A 22,165-nucleotide genomic window follows, 5' to 3' on the forward strand; every position below is an offset into this window, starting at 1 on the left:
TGGCTCCTGCTGTGTTCAAGGCCTGCATGGACTGAGTAATGTGTTAAGGTTGTAGAATCCAGAGACTTGGGCGCCTCTGTCAGCGACGAAAGGTTCAATAATTTGTGGATGATGCTGTGATCTTTGTGTAATCTTAAGCCAGTCTTTCAATGACTTCCTGGACTGAAACATCAGAAGCGTTTCTGTGTGTGATGAAAGTGCCAAAACTGATGAGAGATTTGCTTATGTCGTTGAGAGACGACTGGAAAAAGTTGGATGATGCTGATATCTTTGCAGGAGAATGAAGGTCCAAGTTTTTAGGATCCTCCTGGTGTTTCTCGTCTCACTGTATGGTTGTCAGACTTCGACTGTAACCAGTGACCTAAAGTGACAAATTAGATATCTTCGGTACCAGGTGTCTCTGTAGAATCCTTGGATACTGCTGGAATGACTTTGTGTCGAATAAGCAGTTATTTAGGAAGACTTGATGAGGAGTAAAATTGCACTGTGAGGGAACATCAGCCACAACATGACGACTATGTCTCTGGGCAGGTTCCAGGTCACAGTCCAGGGTGGTTCTCCAGGGTGGAAGCACCAGCAGAAGCTCAGACCCGACCTCATTTGACATTCGTTTCATAAAAAACGTTTTGTTCAAGAACAACAGCAATATTTTTCCCCACAGTCCTGTGCACTCTGGGTTTACAGTCAGTTCCTCCATATTTTTTTTTTAAACTTCATACCATTTTGTTTGTATTTTCACTTTGCAGCTGATTTCTGACAGGAACTTCAAACCACATCGACATGAAGTAATTCTCTCAGCTCAGAGTGACAAATGATCTGTTTCCGCTCTCTCACCGGATCATCTCTGTCCATCTGACAGCTTCCTGCAGCTCCATCAGACGCTCCTTGTACTGGTTCCTCTCCATCAGGACTCGAGCCATCTCCACTCTGGTGAAACGTTTCCGCTGTGCTGTAGGCACGTCGCTCTGCAAACACACCACCAAGGTACAGCTTCTAAAACCCAATTCAAACCAGTTCAAGACAGGGCGGTTTAAATGTACAGTTGTGCTCAAAAGTTTACATACCCTGGCAGAATTTTAGCTTTTTTTTTTTGGCCATTTTTAAGACAATATGAATGACAACACAAAAACTTTTTTTCACTCATGGTTAGTGGTTGGGTGAAGATATTTATTGTCAAAACAACTGTGTTTCCTCTTTTTAAATCAAAATGACAAGAGAACTACCCAAATGACCCTGATCAGTTTACATACTTTACAGTTTACATACAAGTTTACATCCATCTGTTCGTAATACTGTGTGTTGTCCCTTTAACATCACTGACAGCTTGGAGTCTTTTGTGGTAGTTTTGGACGAGGCTCTCTGATGGTGAAGCTGCCACTGAATGTGTCTTGGACTTTATTTACATCAATTACAAAGAAATACAAAACAATATGGCACTCTATGGTAAATCTGCATGGAGTAGACAGTTCTCAAAAACTGAGTGACTGTGCAAGAAGGAGAAGAGTGAGGAAAGCCACCAAGACACCCAGACAACCCAGGAGAAGTTATAAGCTTACGTGACTGTGATTGTAGAAATTGTGCACAGTGTAAGTTTTGCATTTAGTATCACTACTCTTAGCTTCATAGTGGAGGAGAGCAGAGGATGATTTTTTTTCACCAAAACAGATCAAATCCAGGCTTGCATCTCAGATGTACCTTCTGGCAATTGGTCGCTAAACTTTCAGGTCTTCTTTTTAAGAAAATCCTCCTCTATACCACTTCATCATGAAGATGGATAACTGGTGATACAAAATGCAAAACTTGCACTGTGCATAATTTCTCCAATCACAGCCACGTAAGCTTATAACTTCTCCTGGGTTGTCTGGGTGTCTTGGTGGCTTTCCTCACTCTTCTCCTTCTTGCACAGTCACTCAGTTTTTGAAAACTGTCTACTCCACGCAGATTTACCATAGAGTGCCATATTGTTTTGTATTTCTTTGTAATTGATGTAAATAAAGTCTGAAACATATTCAGTGGCAGATTCACCATCAGAGAGCCTCGACCACAACCACCACAATAGACTCCAAGCTGTCAGTGATGTTAAAGGGGGCAACACACAGTATTAAGAACAGGGGGATGTAAACCTTTGATCAGGTTCATTTGGGTAGTTCTCTTGTCATTTTGATTTAAAAAGAGGAAACACAGTTGTTTGACAATAAATATCTTCACCCAGCCACTAACCATGAGTGAAAAAAAAAAAAATTGTGTCATTCATATTCAAAATGGCCAAAAGCAAAAATTCTGCCAGAGTACGAGTATGTAAACTTTTGAGCACAACTGTAGCTCAAAGCATGTGCATCAAGTTTCTGGAAATAAATAAATGTCAAAGTAAATTATTTCTGATATTATATGGTAATATCACTTCGTTAGATTGGATCCCAACATCAAAGACTAACGTCCACCATACCAACAGCAGGTTCTTTCCAGGAGCCCACCACCAAGTTTCAGTAGGTCTTCTGAAACATCTCAGAATCTCAGAAGAGGGCATTCGACCTTCTCCCTTTTTGCACGGGGTCACCACAGCGATATACAGATTTGGCAAAAGTTTTGTATCATGTGGTGCTTCTGATGCAACTGCACATTACATGGAGAGTGGGCACAGAACCTTCTCTTTTGGAAGCAAGTGAACTAAGCACTTGGTCATCCAGGTACCCAAAGAACCTTCGTAACAGCTTCTGCTAACACAGCGTATAGGAATGTTTTGTGTGCAGCCATCCAGCGCAGTCTGTTTTTGATAAGAATGACCTCAGTCTCTGTGGATTCAGCACACTGGAACTTCATCACTGGGGGTGAAGTGGTCCCATTTGACTCTGATCTAAGGTACCTTTGCTAGAAAGTGTCACAAAAGCACTTTAAACTAACTTGGTCTTAGATTAGAAGAGTTTACAATTAAATCAGCCCCTGCTTAGCCACGTTACAGGTGATTTAATATATTTTACCATAAAGTTTAGTGCACTTCAAAATAAAAAAAAAAAAAAAAAAAAAAAACTGAAAACATTTAAAGTTATTTCAAAGAAAATTTACAATATTCTTGGTCTACATTTTAAAACTTGTCGTTGCACTCAGACAAGACAGACCTCTGTTGGGCCAATAATGACCAATTGTTATTACCACCAAGACCGACGAGGCACATTTGGCGACTCCTGTTTTGTTCAATGTTGCTGCAGCAGATCCGCTTATTGATTTGATGCAGGTATTACACTGTATGCCCTCCTGACACAACTCTAGATGTGCACGAGGAATGGGACTTGGGTGATATTGAACCAGGGACCTTCTGGTTGGGGGCCCTGCTTGTATTATTATATTGTACATTAGTCCAACAGTCACTGAGGTCCAGATCATCAGTTTGACACCAGCCGTCTGTCCTAAACCATACAAATAAGCAGAGACACATCCAGGACTCACATCATCTTTGTTTTCATTCTTGACCTTTTGTCTGACCTCCTCCAGCTCTGCTCGCAGCCTGGAACACAGTTCACACAGGAAGTGTGCAAAGTCCCTCCATCAACAGGTACTAGTATAGACTGATGTGCAAATCATCTCCAAAGGCCACAAAAACCCACCTCTTCATGTCTTCTTCTAATTCTTTGTTCTTTTGCTCCAGTTTTGTCTTAGTCCGAGTGACAGCATCCAGTTCGCCCTGCAGCACCTCCTTCTCACAGGACAATTCATCCAGTTGTGCAATCAGGTCATTTTTCACCACATTCAAGGCATTTCTGAACACAAATGCATGTAAGTAAGTATACACATAAATATATCCAGTACCCCAGTACAGAACCCCCACTACAGTACTCCAAATACAGTACCTCAAGTACAGAACCCCCACTACAGTACCCCCAGTACAGCACCTCTAACACACAACCTCCACTGCAGAATCCCAAGTACAGAACTCCCAGTACAATGCCACAAATACAAAGCCCCCAGTATACGCACAAACAGTTTGAGAAACAGCTTTTACCCCAAATATGTAGACAGACTGCAAGAAAAACACAACACCAGTACCCAGTGCAACAACAGACTCTCGTGTACAAATCAACATCTTCTATTTTATTTATCTTAATCCTTAATGCTGCAATCTGCACTGTCCCAATGAAGTTTCATTGTACAACTTGCAATGATAATAAACGTGTGAAACGCTTTGAGGCAACTCTGTTGTGATTTGGCGCTATATAAATGAAAATAAATTGAAAATTGAAAAAACATCTATCTATATATATCTATCTATGTGCTACACATATAAACACAGGAAATAAAGGTTTTAATGCTCACAAAAAGATACACAGCAGATAATTTCTAACTGAAAACATGCACAGCTGAGATAATGATCCAAAAGTGACTTGCTCAAAGATTCGTCCAATGAAGATACAAGGAAAATATCTGCAACGTGTGTTTGTTTGTTTCCCATTTGGTGAGTACAGATTTGCCCCAGAAATAATTTCGATATTACTGTCATTTTAAGGCTGCTCTTGTAAATTATAAAGCAAGAACACCCTTTCAAAGAGTAATGAACTTTTAAATCTTATGAATGTTGAGATATTGGAACCGAAATGTAGGGGAAACATTATGTATGAATGTTTCATTATGTATGAATGAATGTAGTATCTAGGAACCGTCAACACCTTGGCTGTAATTTCATAGTAAATACCTTTTATTAGTGACAATATGTACTAACTTTGTTTCTAGGAGCTGAGTATTCTCTTGGATAAGATGTTCAACTTCTCGCCCCATACCTGAAAGATCAATAAGAAATAAACATTACATCTGACAGTAAGACTGTTAATTAGTATAAACATTAACATCCTCCTGACACGCTTACCTAGAACGGTGTAATCTGGCAGTCATATCAAGAATATTAAGATCAGAAAGAGGTTTATGAGTCTGTGAGCTAGAAGTTCTTATGTGTACATTTCTAGTCTACAACACGGATCCTCGATGGCACAGTGACGCCAATCTAATCTACTGCCGTGGATTCACAAAAAGCCACAAAGGAAACAAATCTCAACAGGATCTCAGGTAAAAACAGACAGAATAAGAAACCAGTCTCACTGATACACACCAGAAAACTCATCTGTAAGAACAATAAAGGAAAAACAACCAAAGAAAAAAGTAGTTCAGAGAAGAGGACAACATTATTCAATAGCATGTTGGCCTATCATTGGAGGAAATGGAATGTAAAGACAGGAGCGATGAAACTTACCGAGCAGGTCAGCTCCTTCGTCCACGTCTCCGATAAAGTCATTCCCAACAGACGACAGCTCCTCAAACAGAGAGTCAGTGTTGCGGTCAAAGGCGAGGTTCTCTATGCCGTCTTTTGTTGGTGTGCTAATGGACAAATAAAGACAGGAAGATGGTTACGAATGGGACTTACAGTACTTATTCTAGATACAAATAAATGATAGAATATTTGGCGGTATTCCTTCATAATGGGATTAGACCCAATAAACAGTCTTGCACCTTGTTACTCTGAAGTCACCGAGTTCCATGTCCAGCTCGGGAGTGGACTCTATGATTGCCTGGACCTCAGACATCTCCAAGTTGTCTGTTCCATCTAGTATAATCAGCAGAGGAAAATAACTTTTACAGGAACAGACAAACACCAATGTAGTACACAAAAATCACAATACTACCCTATGAACTCTAAACTGGAACCTCAAACAGGTATAATACTCCATCACACGTTAGGGCAAATTACAGTTTATCACAACTTATTTTCATGATCATGGCTTTCACTCAATGGTTTGTATTCTTCCTAATAGGGGTGTAACTACAAACAATGGTATGACATTTTGAACACAAAATATGTCAGAATAGGAAGTAAATTAAGTTATTACAACTTTTTATTTTTACTTTAAACAGCACAAACATTAACAGAATTGTAAAACTGGTGTGAGATCTTCGACACCACCACAGCAGAACTCTGAAATCAAACTAGACAACTTAAATGATATAGCAAGAAATAAAAACAAAAACTACCATCCATAAACTTGGAGATGTAGGACACTGATAGATATAAGATGGAGTGTAAAAAAAACCCAATTTGATGTCCAATTAAAAATGATGAATTGCTCCACCGATTAAAAAACAGTGATATTCTGATCTTATTTTTTCACAGTTACTCAAAAATAAATAAATATAACTAAGTTGTTGATAAGGTCAGGGACACAACTGTAAGTTGCCTTTTGTCTGTCAGCTCATCTTAGTTTCACCAAAAGTTAGCTTCTCAAATGAATAAACAGTCGAGACCTTGTCACACATTTGAGCAGCTTTTGTCGCCATCTCATGGGTGATTTGAGCATTTCAGGGCTTCTGGTACATTCCCTACTTGTGAAACCCAAAATTCAGTAAAAAGACATTTATAAATGTCACAAATGCATTTTTTATTTTGGGGGTGGGAGACACAGAGCTTTGGACTCCCAGTATTAATGTATAAAATCAATATTTGATTGAGTCTTGAATTTTAAGATTAAGTTTGCTTGAAGGACGTAAAGAAGAACGGAATATTTCCTGACAAGCACAGCATACAGTTGTAAAAAAATGATTTGATTTAATGTACATTTAGACCAAAACTGGCTGGTGAAACAGAAGAGATTTGCCAAAAATGGGGGAGCTCGTCTGTGTTTCTGGTCTTGTTACAGCAATGAAGTTAGATTTAAAACATGCAGCTAAATATCACCGCCTATTAATATTAACACTCAGACTGAATTAAACTGGGATTTTCATTTAACTCCTCTTTAGTTAGAGACTCGAGGCTCCAACGACCCGACATTCAGTACCTTTTAAAGGAGATGTGCCAAAGTCCTGCTCGCCAGGTCCAAGTTGTCCCCGATCCTGCACTGCTGAGATGTTCTTCGTGCTGTCTGGCTTCCTGCTGTTCCAATCCAAGTTCTTGTTGAGCCCATCTGAAAATTCCTGAAATTGGACGGGTGTGTCTACAGAACCCATGGCAACATCTGATGATGCAGTAGAGAGGGGCGTGGCCGAGGCAGACACGCCTCCCAGGCTAGAACGAGGGTCCGTGCCAGTGAGTGTTCCATCATGTGGTGTTAGTGGTGTGGTGGACTGCAAGTTACTACTCAATGTAGAAATGGGGGTGTGTGACTTTAAGGTTTCACCCTGAGAGCATATTGAGGGGTTGGATTTGGAGACTCCCCCTTGTACAGATACAGAAGGTCCACATTTGGAGACATTTCTCTGGTTGATTGGAGTGCCAGACTTGGAGCTTCCGTGGTTTAAGCTGGTCAGTTCATCCTTAAAGTGGAGTGAGAAAAGAAACAATTGTCAGGAAACGACAGAAATCAAACAAAAAGATGAAGTAGTAAAAGATGGAAACAAACTGCGATAATACATCCACACTAAACAAAATAAACTGCAATAATAAAAGAAAAATAACAAAAATTACACAGCAACAATGCAGAAAAAAATCCCAAATTTAAGATCTTAATCCTCTGGGGTCCGAGGGCATTTTTTGGACAGTTCACTCGCCTGGCATAAATGTTTTATTATTGCTGTTAACAGGTCTCCCTGCATCCCACAATCAAGTTTTATGTCTCTTTTTTCAGGACAACCTGTGCTTTCAGAATATATATGTATTTGTTGTGTTTTATAAGTGTAATAAAAGTTTACAATCAAGAATAGGCAAGGAAAAAATAAAGCGAAAAATAATTTTCCACACACATTTATTCAAAACACACAGCAAACTATAATAAACAACTGTTTTGACACTTTATAAAGGTAATTTGAGGTCTTGTGTGAAACTGTACAACAAAAAAGGTTCAAACAATAAACACAAATGCACATTTTGAACAATATATACAAAATGGTCTATGCGTTTGTCGTCCATTGATATGGTAAACAGTGCTTTACGCAGAGAAAGCAACAGAGTTATCCAGTAACATTCACATGCAAACTAGTGGAGCAATCCTGATAATTACACAATCTTTGTTTGAGCATGTGAGATTGTCATCAGAGGCTCTCCGTCTGCTCCTGGTTTCACTTTTGCTGTGCGTAATGGCGCAGGACGCACTGAGTATGTACTAATAGTATGTACTCATTGGAGCACCCAGGGGGCTATTCAAACGGGCCAACTAGTAACACATCACTCCTGAAAATGATCTTTGGCTTTTCACATGAGGTAAATCTGCCCTACGATTGGATTTTGGAAAACCATGTGATAATGAAGAGTGGTGATGTTTGAAAATGTGCCCCGAATTGCTCTTCGGGATTAAATGGGAAAGGATGGCGCTCTGTGGAATAATAGCCCTTTAATCAACCAGGAGGAGGAAGATGAAGATGTTAGATAATATCTGTGCTAAGTCCTTATTTTATGTTAGTTAACAAGTGTTTGATTTTGCTAACTGATTGGACGTTTCTGGGATCTGGTTTAACATTTAAACATAAGAGTTAAGTTTTACTTCCATCATTTATCTTTAAGTTTTAGATACATGGAGGGCTCCCCCTATCTGTGAGAGCCAGTAACATTACAAATGTGATACTAAACTACACCCATTTTATATGCCCACATTGCTTTAATAGTCCTGTATGACCCATTTTCTGGGCCTTTCACAAGATGGACACTGTCTGTGAGGGTCCCGGTCCAGTTTTCATTGTGACGTTTAATAAATCCAAAATTAGGAATACAATGGTTTGGTTCTTGGAAAGGGGCACTAAATTACACAAAGAACCGGGCAGAAATTACAAGATATTGAGACAATTTCTTGTTGTTAGAGCATTTCAGTTTAGCTGAAAATGTTTCATTTTCAAACAAATGGAATTTAAGTGATTTGGTGTGGACGTAATTTAAAGTAAAATGGTGATAAAACTACGATATCCATGCATTGGAATACCCCCCCCCCCCCCCCCCCCACCCACCATGAGCATGCACTTGCCCCTGTTTTAAATGAAAGCTGTTTCAACAGACACCCTGAAATAAATTACTTTCGTGACCCCAACACATCACAAAATACAAAAAATTATGAGTTTTCTGTGCAATGACATCATCCGTGTGTGCTGGTAGCCGTTGCATGACGATGATGTCAATTGAGAGTTTGCAGTACAAGAACAGACATGGCTGAATGGATCTGTCATAAAACTGCAAAATTAATTGTCAAACTGTGCAAACATTCTCATGCAGCTCAAATCCACATGCTGCAAAAACATCCCAGTTATTTCAAGCCTCAATCTTATGACGTACGTGAGTGAATAAATGTTCATATGTGTGTGTAATAAGTGACACCGTCCGTACTGCACAAACGTTGTGTGGAAGACGTTAGTATCAGAGTATTTAATCATATATCACAACAAAATCTGCAATCAAACAAACGGTATAAAAGCAGGCAAAAACTGTGAAGCTGAACACTCACACTATGACGAGTCTACCTGATCATTCCTCTGGGAAGGAAAATTCTGCTGTGACCTTTCACCTTCCAGTCTGGCTGGGAAGAACTGGGCCTCAAACAGAAATTTTTATACTAATTAGCATTTAGTGAAGGTTATTTATGTCAACATGCGGCTGAATCAGAGAAATTCTGCCATTTAAAATTTATATTTTTTGTTGTTGTTGTTGAGTAAATTATCTTCTTTCAGCTGCATCCTTTAGGGGGCGCCAAGGCAGATTATCCATCTCCATCTCACCCCATCTGCTGCATCTCCAACCACCTGCATGTCCTCCCTCAGCACATCCATAAACCTCCTCTTTGTCCTCCCTCTTCTCCTCCTGCCTGGTGGCTCCATCCTCAGCATCCTTCTCCCTATATACACTAAGTCCCTCCTCTGCACATGTACAAATCATCTCAGTGTCACCTCTCTGACTTTGTCTCCAAACATGTTTATTCCTAATCCTGTCCATCCAGTATTCACACAGACCCGTCAGTCATCTTGACTGAGAAACTGGAGAACTGCAGGACCTCAGAAAGCTTTTGACTGTTCCACATCACAATGAATATAAGATGATTAAATCGTGAAGTTTGTCTTCGAATACCGCTTTCAGAAACTTGCCTTAGTTTACAACCTATCAGGAAAACTCATCGCTCCTCTTCCAGTCTGATAAAGTGCACATTTTCATGCAAGTTCTTGTACAGAGTTGCATTCTTTCACAAGAAGGTTGTGCAAACTTTTACCAAAATTACAACATGATTATCTTTATCCAAAAAAACAGATCTTCACACAGAAATGAGCTACGATCTGGTGGGTACCAGAGTTTGGCAGTTTTTTTTTTTATGGGGGGGGGGTTTACAGAAGGTGATGGTGTAAAATGACTCGCCCCCCAACATAACGATAAATTAGATGAAGCAGATGAGCAGGATAGAATTATCAACTGCAAATCTTTGAAAACCATCCAGACAGAGGAAGAAGCACAGAGAGACGGCTGTGTGTCTGCACTGTGGGTGTTTGGCTAAACTCTGCATTCCTCTTTTTAACCTTTACTGCACCAAAAAGCAGCTTGTACAACACACACACACACACACACACACACACACACACACACACACACACACACACACACACACACACACACACACACACACACACACACAGATGTGCGTTGTGTCTGCTACAAATCCAGCAATATTTTCAGTGCACAGTGAAAAGGAAAACAGCTCAAATCTCAGCTGTAGTTTTCCAGATGCTTTCTGGAAAACTACAGCTGAAGTGTCAGGTCTCCTTTTTAAGAAATTCCTCCTCTGTGAAGCTCCACCATGAAGTTGTGGTGATCGAAAGGTACATTTTGTGGAGTTCCTTTAATCACAGCCACAGAAGACGAAAACTCCTTCAGAGTTGACATGAGAGTCTCGGTGGCTTCCCTCACTCTTCACTCATTCTTTGAGACCTGCCTCCTCCAGACAGATTTACCATACAGCGCCACACTGTTGAAATGTACATGTATCCTTCCCCTGACTCATATAATGAAAACCAGCTGTCAAAGTCATGATGCAAAATTTATATTTACAATTATGTTTGTCAAATTACTTATGACCTACAAAAAAAAAAAAAAAAAAAATGAAATAAGTTGACATATCGTTACAAAAACAAAAAAATTCAAGCCCCTTTCCTGTATGTGACAAAGTCCGTCTGATCACATGCTAGTGCAATAACAACAAATGAATACTGAATAGGGCCTCATTAATATTCATGATGGAGACTTGGTGGCAAACTGGTTTCCAAGAAGCTGCTAAACATTCGAGACACACTGAGCAGTCCGTCCTTTCTGAGGCTCTGGTTCTAACTGGCACTGAGCTTTTTGTATCCACACACTCTGTTGTGAGGTAGGAATGATGTCACCTCTTTTATCTTCCACAAACACCATAAAAACAGCCAAAAGAAGTCGCTTCACATTTTTAAAAACAACTCCTATTTCCAGGAATGAAAACTTAAAAGCTTCACGAGTCCCACCTTGAGGCTGGTGTTGGACCGCGGATGGCTTAAGTTGTTGAACCGCCACGATTCAGACAGGGTTTCCACGGGTTCCGTGTGGAGGACGGGGGTCAAACCATCAGTCCCTGGAAGAGGGAACAGGCCCATGGAGACAGGACGCTCCTTCCTGAACACAAAGACAGAAGGAGGAATTATTTCAAACAGCAAAATGTTAAAACAATCAGAACCGATGGAAAGAAAGATCAAATATTAAGCTGTGGAATATCAGACTTTTCTAGTAATTTTTTTGTAAAAACAGCTTGTCTGCAAGGATTTGGAATTATTTACCTGTTTGTGCCAGAATGTTACAGACTTGAGTCTCGTAAGAAAGTTTCTTAAGTATTTTTATGTCATAATTTGTAGTCAATGACTCAAACGATTTTAGGTTTTATCAGACCCATTTCTACCTGTTTTTAACAGTATTTTTTAATAGTAAAGACTGTTTTAAGAAAGAAGTAGAAGAAGTAGTGAGTCTTGTATTGGTCCGAGGCCCGCTGGTGCCGGTGCTTATCTCTGGATTCTGTAGCATCAAGCAGATGAGAGTCCACAACTCCCCCTGAACAGGACTCCAAGCTGACACAGGTTACTTCTCCAGCCAAGGCCAGTACCCTTTTTTAGCTGCCTGAGACAACGTAGATTAAGTGTCTTGTTCTGTGTCTTGCAGGTTGCATGACTGGGATTTGAACCCAGGTCTACACATTGGCAAGCCAGGTCCTTATTCAGTCAGCTACATGCTCTACTGTTAAAGAGTAAGTTGTTATTAGGCCTATTTCTACCTGGTTTTACTAGTATTTTATAGACTAAAGACTCTTAAGAAAGTTGTTAAAGATCTTCTTCTGTCAGAAATTTTAGTCAATGACTGGAATAATTTGATGTATTATAGATCTATTCTGTTAACCCTTATTTTGTTTGTTCTGTGTCTTGATGTTATTTTATTTACTTTTTTTTAAAAAGGAAAACAATGGAACTAAATTTTATGCTTATCGTGCCATCCTCTGCAGATGTTTTATGTGCATGTACTTTTATTGCCAAATAAATTTAATGTAATTCTATATGCAATAATGTGAATTTAACAATAAGACCATTTACTCGTATGTTGCTTTAAAAAAGAAAAAAATAAATATAATGAAATTAAAACAATTATCCCTCCATCCATCCATCCATCCATCCATTTCTTCCGCTTTATCCGGAGGTCGGGTCGCGGGGGGCAGCAGCTCAAGCAAGCCGCCCAGACCTCCCGATCCACACACACCTCCCCCAGCTCCTCCAGGGAACCCCAAGGTGTTCCCAAGCAGCCGAGAGATGTAGTCCCCTCCAGCGTGTCCTGGGTCTTCCCCGGGGCTCCTCCCAATGGGACGTGCCCGGAACACCTCTCCAGCGAGGCGTCCAGGGGGCATCCGGAAAAGATGCCCGAGCCACCTCAACTGACTCCTTTCGACGTGGAGGAGCATGCTCACAGCCCCTGGCTGTTGGGAGTGGAATGTAAAAACAATTATCTCATTTGCTATTTAAGGATCATTTTATTTATGTTTTATTAAACATAATATATTAATAAATAATATACATATGTTATACATAAAGTAGGTCAAAGAAAATTTTCTGAAAGATACAAAAACTGTAATGTGATGTTCGTAACTGGTCACTATTCATTTACTTTATATGTAATAAAAACACAACTGTCCTGTGAACCAACAGCTTTTCCTGTATATTTGTTTTGTGAATTGTTCTGTAATTTATGTCTGTATCATGGCCCAAGCAGAGGGCCACCCCCTTGAGTCTGGTCTGCTTGAGTTTTCCTTACCACTGCTGCTCTGGGGGTTGGTAAGGTTAGGACCTTACTTGTGTGAAGCACCTTGAGGCAACTCTGTTGTGATTTGGTGCTATATAAATAAATTGAAATTGAAACTTAAAAAATTAATAAAAACACTACCTGCTACACGTCTAAATCCAGTAGTTTTAACTGCTCGATTAACTCATGAACCAAATGCTCCCAGCAGCTGTTGGCTGCTTCTCATCTCACAGCGTAAACAGACTGTCACAATAAATAAAAGTAAGAAAGGAGCACGTGTGGCCTTCATTCTGATAAATTATCATCCGGTGTAATAGACTTCAGTGTAACTCTACACTCATGAGACACAGAGAGGATTTAAAATAAAAACATTTTCATCTTAAAAATGAGACACTTTTGAAATGCCACTGCAACACACGTAGCGCTTATTCTCATTTCCACGACTCTGTGACAAATCTTCCACACGGTGCATCCAGAACAACAGTAACCACGGTGAAAGGAGCTGTGAGGTCACACGCAGGTCACAGAGGGTAAACATGGCACCTTTGTGTGATGTCATCTTCCAGATATGACTCTGCTGTTTTTCACTTTCTCTCTCTTGACCTACTTTCACCGAGACGATAAAACCGCCAACGCATGCCGAAAACAACAACGTCTCACACCGAGCCGAATGTCTACCTGCTGGTTTTAGGGAAGGACGGGAAGGACGGCAGGCCGTGGTGGAGACGGAGTAATGAACCAGCAGCAGCACCGACAGCGAGACCAGAACAGCCGAGTTGATGACGACTGCTCCTCCGACGAAGCCAAAAACAAACAACAGCATACACCCAGGGCTCATGGCCCCACCAGATCATGGCCCGGCGCCCACCAGGAACCGGAGGATGAAACGGAGTGCAGTCCTTCAAAACAGATTGAGGTCACAGAGGCACGAAATTCCCTTTGAACCTCACACAGAGATGCAGAGCGCATCCAGCTGGGGACGAACACTGCAGGAAATAAGCTGCCTGCAGCACTCAGAACCTGTAATCCTCGTGGTTCCAGCAGGTACTGATTCAATCAGCAGCAGCAGAACGGTGGCTCATCCACAGACATGAGCAGCTCCTCTGGTGTGCATCTGCTTTTCTTCCATTTTTGCTCATCCAGTCCTCCAAGTGAGATGCAACACGGCTGCCGCTGTGCAGTCTAGAATACTCTGCACTCCCTCACTATGACAGTAAAACCCCCCCGGTGCTGAGGCAGCTCGTTTCACACGCCTCTTCTCAGGCTGAAGCTTATTGGCTGACAAACAGCAGCCTGATCTGAAACAGTTGTAACGCAAAGATCCCGGGGGGGGGCAGCGCTGCCTGGACACGGGCAGTCCAGCATTGGAGGCGCTGCCTGGACACGGGCAGTCCAGCATAACCAACGTTAAAACTAACGTCTTCTTTCCTCCCTCAGGAGCCTCCTGAACATTCAAATTAAAACAAAAGGGGGGAAAACAAACAAACAAAAATAGGCAAACCAACTTCTGGATTATTTCTGCACGAAACTGGTAAAAAAAAACAAAAAAACAAAGTTGGCATGGTGATTCTTGTGATATTACTCAGCATGCCATTAGAAAATTCAAGAAGGTGGCCATTTTCCAAGATGGCTGCCAAAACAACCTATTGAAAATCTATTTTTGCATAGAAACTCTCCTATATAATTGATTAAAATGATATATTTTATTTGCCATTTGTGGTATTTATTGTTTTCTTTTACTTATGTGCCAAATTAGAGTGAGGTTTATTACATTTAGTATCCAGCACATATATTGAAACTGATGCATGTCGGCCTGTGAAAAGGTGACAAACAGTCAAACTGCAATTTATGTCACATTGCTTTTGGAAAAAAAAATACATCTGGCATGTTATAATTGTATTAAACATGAAAAAATTTAATTCCGGCATGTCTGACAACCTACAATTTGACACCAAGATCACACAAATCAAATCACACCAAGCAACAACATTTTCTGAGAGGAAAATAAAAAAAGATTTGGGGGTCGATTTGGCGGCCATCATATAATTAGGTGCCATCTTGGATTTCACTGGTGCTGTAAAAGAGATCCATTGTGTTTGGAACATTTCAATGCCAAAACTAATTTTTTGATGGCCATCTTGGATCAGATCTGATCAGAATTGTTGTGCACCATCTTGGGAATCATCGTGCCAAATTTGGCATTTGTACCAGCATTCGCAAGACTTTTCTATAAAATTGATGTTAAAACACATTTTTTTTTCTTCAAGGAAATAAATAAATGACTAAATAACAGGACTATTCCACAGAGTGCTCTTCACTCCCGTTTAATCCAGAATAGCAAATCGAGGCATGTTTTGAAGCACTGTAGTAACTTCTTGATCCACCTTTGTCGATCTTGAACAAACTTGGTCTACGTAGTACTTACGGCCATCATCGGCACCAGAGTTGAAATCGAGATCCAATTTTTGAACTGTTCAAAATTTTTATTCTGATTCTCGAAATCATTGATAGTCCTTGGTAACGTACGGGTATTTGTAGTCTTAACGGCTTCAGTCATGTTCAAATGTCTTTAAACAGGGTATTTGTAGTGAATATGGCTTGAACCTTGTCTTTTGTAGATTTAGTTCAAAATTTAACAGATGGATCATGTTTGACTGAAAGTGCAGCTCTTTTCTTTTGTTTTCGGGTGGGTTGCCAGGTCTGCCCGTTATAAAACAGCCTGTTAGGAGACAAGCTGGATTAAGTTATTTCATCCCATTTTTATCATTTTTGCGCTGTGGGTGATCGTAGTAGAATGTTACCCCGTGGAATAGCCCTGTAAATAAATAAATTCTACGGTGGCATGTTTAATATGATTTCTGGTGTAACTATTGTGTATACACACATCATGCAGCCCAAATCTGTGTGTTGTTTTTCGGGTGTAAAGTGAATCTAAAACTAAAACCTAAATTAAATCACTAGAATTCATGTGATCAAGATGAAAAATTCACGTCCATTTTATGTGGCGGTGTCCCTGCACTACTGCACACCATCATAATCTCCTCCAAATGTGTGCATGATGCCACAAAAGCCATCATCCTATTAAATGAGATTAATATGACAGCAGGCAAACCACAGCCCTGATTTACTAAACCGACCACACCACAGGTCGATTCCACCGCGGCACCGAACACTGAAACATTTTCACATCGTCACATAAAGCTTCTGCGTCAGCCTACGTCTGAAAAGAGCTTTTGTTGAAGTGTGAGCAAGCACACAGCACAATGTGGCGACTCACCGCGCTCTGGCAGATGAACACGTACTGGCATCTGAAGGTTCTCCTGTCTGCGCGTGCTGGTGTTTAGTTCTCTCCAAGTGTTCCATGTAGCTGTGGATCATCTGGCGGTTACAGAACACAGAGGATCATGAGCCATAAAGACATCTGTTTTTTTAAGTTCTGTGCATCCAAAAATTGCCATTATTTTTACAAAGTTATGTGTGGAGACAAGAATCAGGCCTGGACCCTGGTGTGGACCCTGTGATTTACTGGAATTTCTATCAAAAACATCCCTGACGAAATGCTTTTAAACTATCTCAAACATCTGTCAGAATGATCTCTTCAAAGTACGGCAGATGGTGTTTGGGGTGCAACATTCCACTGAATCTGAAAAGTGGTGAATGATCTGTTCTGTGCCTGCCACACTGGATGTGAGCGCTGCAACTGACACGGTGAATCACACGACTTTGTCGAGTAGACTTGGCAATTTATTTTGGGGTATTTCTGGTCAAATACTCTTGTGTCAGAGTTCCTATTATCCATGTCAGCCACAGTGTGTTCTCTTCAATAATGTTATCTGAATCTGTCACTAAGCATGGTGTTCCTCAGGGGTCTGTTCTTGGTCCAATATTTTCTTTGTAATGTGTTGTCGAGTTATACAAAGTTATGGGATTGATTTTTAGTGCTACGCTGATGACTTGCAGTTAAATCTATGCATGAACTCACAGAAGAAGGGATCAATGTGACTAAGTGAACTCCTGCTAGGTTGAGGGACCTGTTTATCATTTTACACCAACTGTGGGTGGCTGGGTGATGATGAAACTTGTTCTTTTTGAATATGAAACAAAATGAATTATTGATGATAAATATATAAACTTATTACTGTGCATTTAAAATGCATTGGGTTATTATCACCATTAAATAAGCTTCATTTTTTTTCTTATGTAAATATCTGACAATGCACACAAGTTTATTAGTATGCACACGTTAAAACTGTACAAGCAAATGTATATGCAACTGAAATACATATACACATTTTAAATATAGGCTTAATTTTATTTACTTACTATGCCTGATTGAACCATATGTGCCGACACGTGCCTTAAGATCTCAGGCAGCCTGTTAGTAGACTTTTTGCATGTCAAGTACAAATTTTATGAAATGCTTTACCAGCTGAATTCAGATACTCAAATTCTGTGGACATTTAAGACCAAACTCAAAGCACACATTCTTTTTCCACTGTTTGCAATAATTATGAATTTTGTTAGATTTTTTTTATTTTTTTTATCATTTTTGTTATTTGTGTGTGTAATATTTGTGTTGTAGCTATAATCTCTTGTCAACTACTATATTTAACAGCAATGCGTGCATTTTATCTGTTACATGCTGATGTAACTTGGATATCTTTGGGTTTGGGATTGTTGAAGATGCCAACATGGGGTCTCAGAAATCCTCAGGAGCATCTTTACTCTTTCCTGACACTTGATAAACGTACAGACAAAAATAAGAGGAAATAATGTGTATAATAATGTTTGGTCTGACCGTACCTCAGTGTGTCTCTGGTGAAGGACATTAAACTCCTTTTTGAGCTCTGCTTCTCTCTCCTCCAACCTGCTGACTGGACAACAAAGACAGAATTATTCAAAGTCCATTAGTGAAAACGGTTTGTGGCTGGGTGAACAGAAAGGGATTCAAACCAAGTGTAATAACATCTCACAGCCACAAGAGGGAATCGACGCAACACAAATCCTCACACACACTAACTCCTCTTCAACTTCTTACAGGGTGTGAGGCCGGGAAAACTCCTGGACAGGACGCCAGTCTGTCACAGGGTCACACACAGACAAACAAACACATTCACACCTACGGACAATTTAAAGTTTCCAGTCCATCTAACCTGCATGTCTTTGGATGTGGGAGGAAGCTGGAGCACCAGGAGGAACCCCCACACAAACACGGGGAGAACACGCAAACTCCACACAGAAAGACCACAGATGGGAATCGATCCCATAACCTTCTTGCTGTGAGCCAACAGTGCTAACCACTAAGCCACCGTGCTGCTCGAACACAAAACCTCTCCACTACAAAATGAACATAGCATGAAACTTAAGTGAAATACAACTACCACGAATGGCAGCAGGTGAGGTTTTGAAAACAGTGCTGCCGAGTTCTTAATCTGTTCAGGTTAACATGTAGGTTTAGTCTGACTTTACGCATGGATACAAAATGACATTCCTGCAATAAATGAGATGGTTTGTTATCATAAAATACAAGTTACCTCGATAGAAATTAACACAAAAGAAAGAAAGTTAGTTGCTGCCAAGTGCAGGTTGTAACTTTGTGAGTTCAGTCCTTGTGGCCCTCAGTTGGCACTTATTTGTCGTCCAAACGGCCAAACAGTCCTGGTGTGTTCCAACACCAGCTGACTAAATGCCCTCCCACAAAGGCCGACACAGGAGCTACTAAAGCCTGCAATCCATTCCAGGGTGCGCGCACAGAGCCGCCGCTGATTCACAGCAGCAGCAGCGTCCACGTCTCATGGTCCCATGCAGCACAGGAGTTTAGAGAGACGTCCCCGTTTCTCTTTAATTAGAGGTAAATGCGGAATGACAGGCAGTGATGAGTGACTGTTCCAACAGCAGCTGCACAGAAAGACAGAGAACTGTGATTTGATGTGGTTAAGAGAAAACTGAGAAAGGAACTAGTGGTAAAGACGTGAAGCAAAAATAACCCGGGACAGATACACAGATTCTGAATAGAAGAAGTAAAGAGAAAGAGAAGTCCCACATGTAAAACCGGAATATTTTCTCATTAATCATGTAGAAGACTAATATATCTTAATACACTCAACAAAAATATAAACGCAAACACTTTGGTTTTGCTCCCATTTTGTATGAGATGAACTCAAAGATCTAAAACTTTTCCACATACACAATATCACCATTTCCCTCAAATATTGTTCACAACCAGTCTAAATCTGTGATAGTGAGCACTTCTCCTTTGCTGAGATAATCCATCCCACCTCACAGGTGTGCCATATCAAGATGCTGATTAGACACCATGATTAGTGCACAGGTGTGCCTTAGACTGCCCAATAAAAGGCCACTCTGAAAGGTGCAGTTTTGTTTTATTGGGGGGATACCAGTCAGTATCTGGCAGAGGTGTCAAGTAACGAAGTACAAATACTTCGTTACTGTACTTAAGTACACTTTTTAGGTATCTATACTTACTCCTTTACTTATTTTTCTGCCTACTTCTGACTTCTACTCATTACATTTTCACACAAGTATCTGTACTTTCTATTCCTTACATTTTTTTAAACAAACAGCGTCGTTACTCTTGGCTTCACGTCATGTGCGCCTGTAATCAACATGCTTTGAACCGTGAACCAATCCAAGCAGTGGTTCGCAGATTGAAGCAATGCTTCGACGTATTGCTTCGTTTATTCTTTCTTTCTTTCGCTTAATTTTCCCCCGCTAAAACCCTAAAGAGCATACGTCTGTGAGTATTATTTACCTTTTCTATGTTAAACGGACCTGTTATGGTCTTCTGAAACAGTTGATGTATTTTATAACTTAAAAACGGGAGCGACGCTAACGCGTTAGCATGTCTATGGATTTTCAATGTTAAAAGTTAGCATTAAGCAATTGCAGCTGTCATCACGTTGGGTGCATTTGTTTTCAAATTGTAATATTTCTTAAATGTATTTTGTTTATATATTAATAATCTAATGATTATTATATACAATTTTAGAGAAAAGAGGCAAAAAGAACCTGAATAGAAACACAACAGAAAATATAAAAGCAACTAACATGAACATACATAAATAAATACATATACATAAATAAATGTTTCCTGTAAACACCTAGTGACTCTTACACCTCCACTTCATCCCTGTCTTATTTAATGACAATTTGTTTCGGTCAAAACCATATTTCAGTTTGTTAATTTCTTTAGTGATTTCCCTCCAGAACTATCTGACAACTAGAAAACTGCTGCATCCTAGTAAGAGCAGAATACTACTGGAATGAATCTGAATAAGGAAAGTTGTATTTTTTGGGGGGGGGGGGTTTTCCCCTTCACTAAATGGATGCTGCACTCACTGCAGTTTATTGTCTGGAATAGTCCCAGATTGCATTTCAGAGCTTCTAGAATTGAAACATTTTCGTGCAGGTGGTGTTGGGGGTAATTTTGGGTTTTGGGTCTTGGACCACATGTAGAACGAATCAGTTTTTAAATTAAGCTTTCAATTCATATAGTGGCATCTACCTTTTTTTTTTTTTTTTTTAAAGGTTACTTTATACTTTTATACTTTACGTAGGTTTTGGAGCACATACTTTTTCACTTTTACTTGAGTAAAGAGGTCAAGTTGATACTTCAACTTTTACCAGAGTGTTTTTAAACTGCAGTATCTACTTCTACTTAAGTAACAAATGTGTGTACTTTTGACACCACTGGTATCTGGTGTGACCACCATTTGCCTCAGGTTGTCAATTGTGGCCTGTGGAATGTTGGTCCACTCCTCTTCAATGGCTGTGCGAAGTTGCTGGATATTGGCAGGAACTGGTACACGCTGTCGTATACGCCGGTCCAGAGCATCCCAAACATGCTCAATGGGTGACATGTCCGGTGAGTATGCCGGCCATGCAAGACCTGGGACATTTTCAGCTTCCAAGAACTGTGTACAGATCCTTGCAACATGGGGCTGTGCATTATCCTGCTGCAACATGAGGTGATGTTCTTGGATGTATGGCACAACAATGGGCCTCAGGATCTCGTCACGGTATCTCTGTGCATTCAAAAGGCCATCAATAAAATGCACCTGTGTTCTTCGTCCATAACAGACGCCTGCCCATACCATAACCCCACCGCCACCATGGGCCACTCGATCCACAACATTGACATCAGAAAACCGCTTACCCACACGACGCCACACACGCTGTCTGCCATCTGCCTGGACCCCGATGAGGACGACGAGCATGCAGATGAGCTTCCCTGAGATGGTTTCTGACAGTTTGTGCAGAAATTCTTTGGTTATGCAAACCGATTGTTTCAGCAGCTGTCCGAGTGGCTGGTCTCAGACGATCTTCAATCAATCAATCAATTTTATTTATATAGCGCCAAATCACAACAAACAGTTGCCCCAAGGCGCTTTATATTGTAAGGCAAGGCCATACAATAATTACGTAAAAACCCCAACGGTCAAAATGTCCCCCTGTGAGCAAGCACTTGGCGACAGTGGGAAGGAAAAACTCCCTTTTAACAGGAAGAAACCGCCAGCAGAACCAGGCTCAGGAAGGGGCAGTCTTCTGCTGGGACTGGTTGGGGCTGAGGGAAAGAACCAGGAAAATACATGCTGTGGAGGGGAGCAGAGATCAATCACTAATGATTAAATGCAGAGTGGTGCATACAGAGCAAAAGAGAAAGAAACACTCAGTGCATCATGGGAACCCCCCCCAGCAGTCTAAGTCTATAGCAGCATAACTAAGGGATGGTTCAGGGTCACCTGATCCAGCCCTAACTATAAGCTTTAGCAAAAAGGAAAGTTTTAAGCCTAATCTTAAAAGTAGAGAGGGTGTCTGTCTCACTGATCTGAATTGGGAGCTGGTTCCAGAGGAGAGGAGCCTGAAAGCTGAAGGCTCTGCCTCCCATTCTACTCTTACAAACCCTAG

General features: G+C 40.5%; 1 protein-coding gene across 1 annotated transcript in view; it reads right to left on the reverse strand.

The window, feature by feature from the left end:
• The window catches only part of spag9b (sperm associated antigen 9b), a 76,901-nt gene that overhangs the window by 12,556 nt on the left and 42,180 nt on the right, over window positions 1–22,165 (reverse strand). The window contains exons 3-12 of the mRNA XM_034193239.1: window positions 18,041–18,111; window positions 16,515–16,615; window positions 11,428–11,575; window positions 6,813–7,287; window positions 5,494–5,587; window positions 5,237–5,361; window positions 4,712–4,769; window positions 3,603–3,755; window positions 3,445–3,502; window positions 835–965 (exon numbers count right to left, since the gene is read on the reverse strand). Coding sequence (XP_034049130.1) covers window positions 835–965; window positions 3,445–3,502; window positions 3,603–3,755; window positions 4,712–4,769; window positions 5,237–5,361; window positions 5,494–5,587; window positions 6,813–7,287; window positions 11,428–11,575; window positions 16,515–16,615; window positions 18,041–18,111 — 1,414 coding nt within the window. The remainder of the gene's footprint in view (window positions 1–834; window positions 966–3,444; window positions 3,503–3,602; window positions 3,756–4,711; window positions 4,770–5,236; window positions 5,362–5,493; window positions 5,588–6,812; window positions 7,288–11,427; window positions 11,576–16,514; window positions 16,616–18,040; window positions 18,112–22,165) is intronic.

This window comes from Thalassophryne amazonica, chromosome 18, assembly GCF_902500255.1.
Source record: "Thalassophryne amazonica chromosome 18, fThaAma1.1, whole genome shotgun sequence".
Taxonomy (NCBI): Eukaryota; Metazoa; Chordata; class Actinopteri; order Batrachoidiformes; family Batrachoididae; genus Thalassophryne; species Thalassophryne amazonica.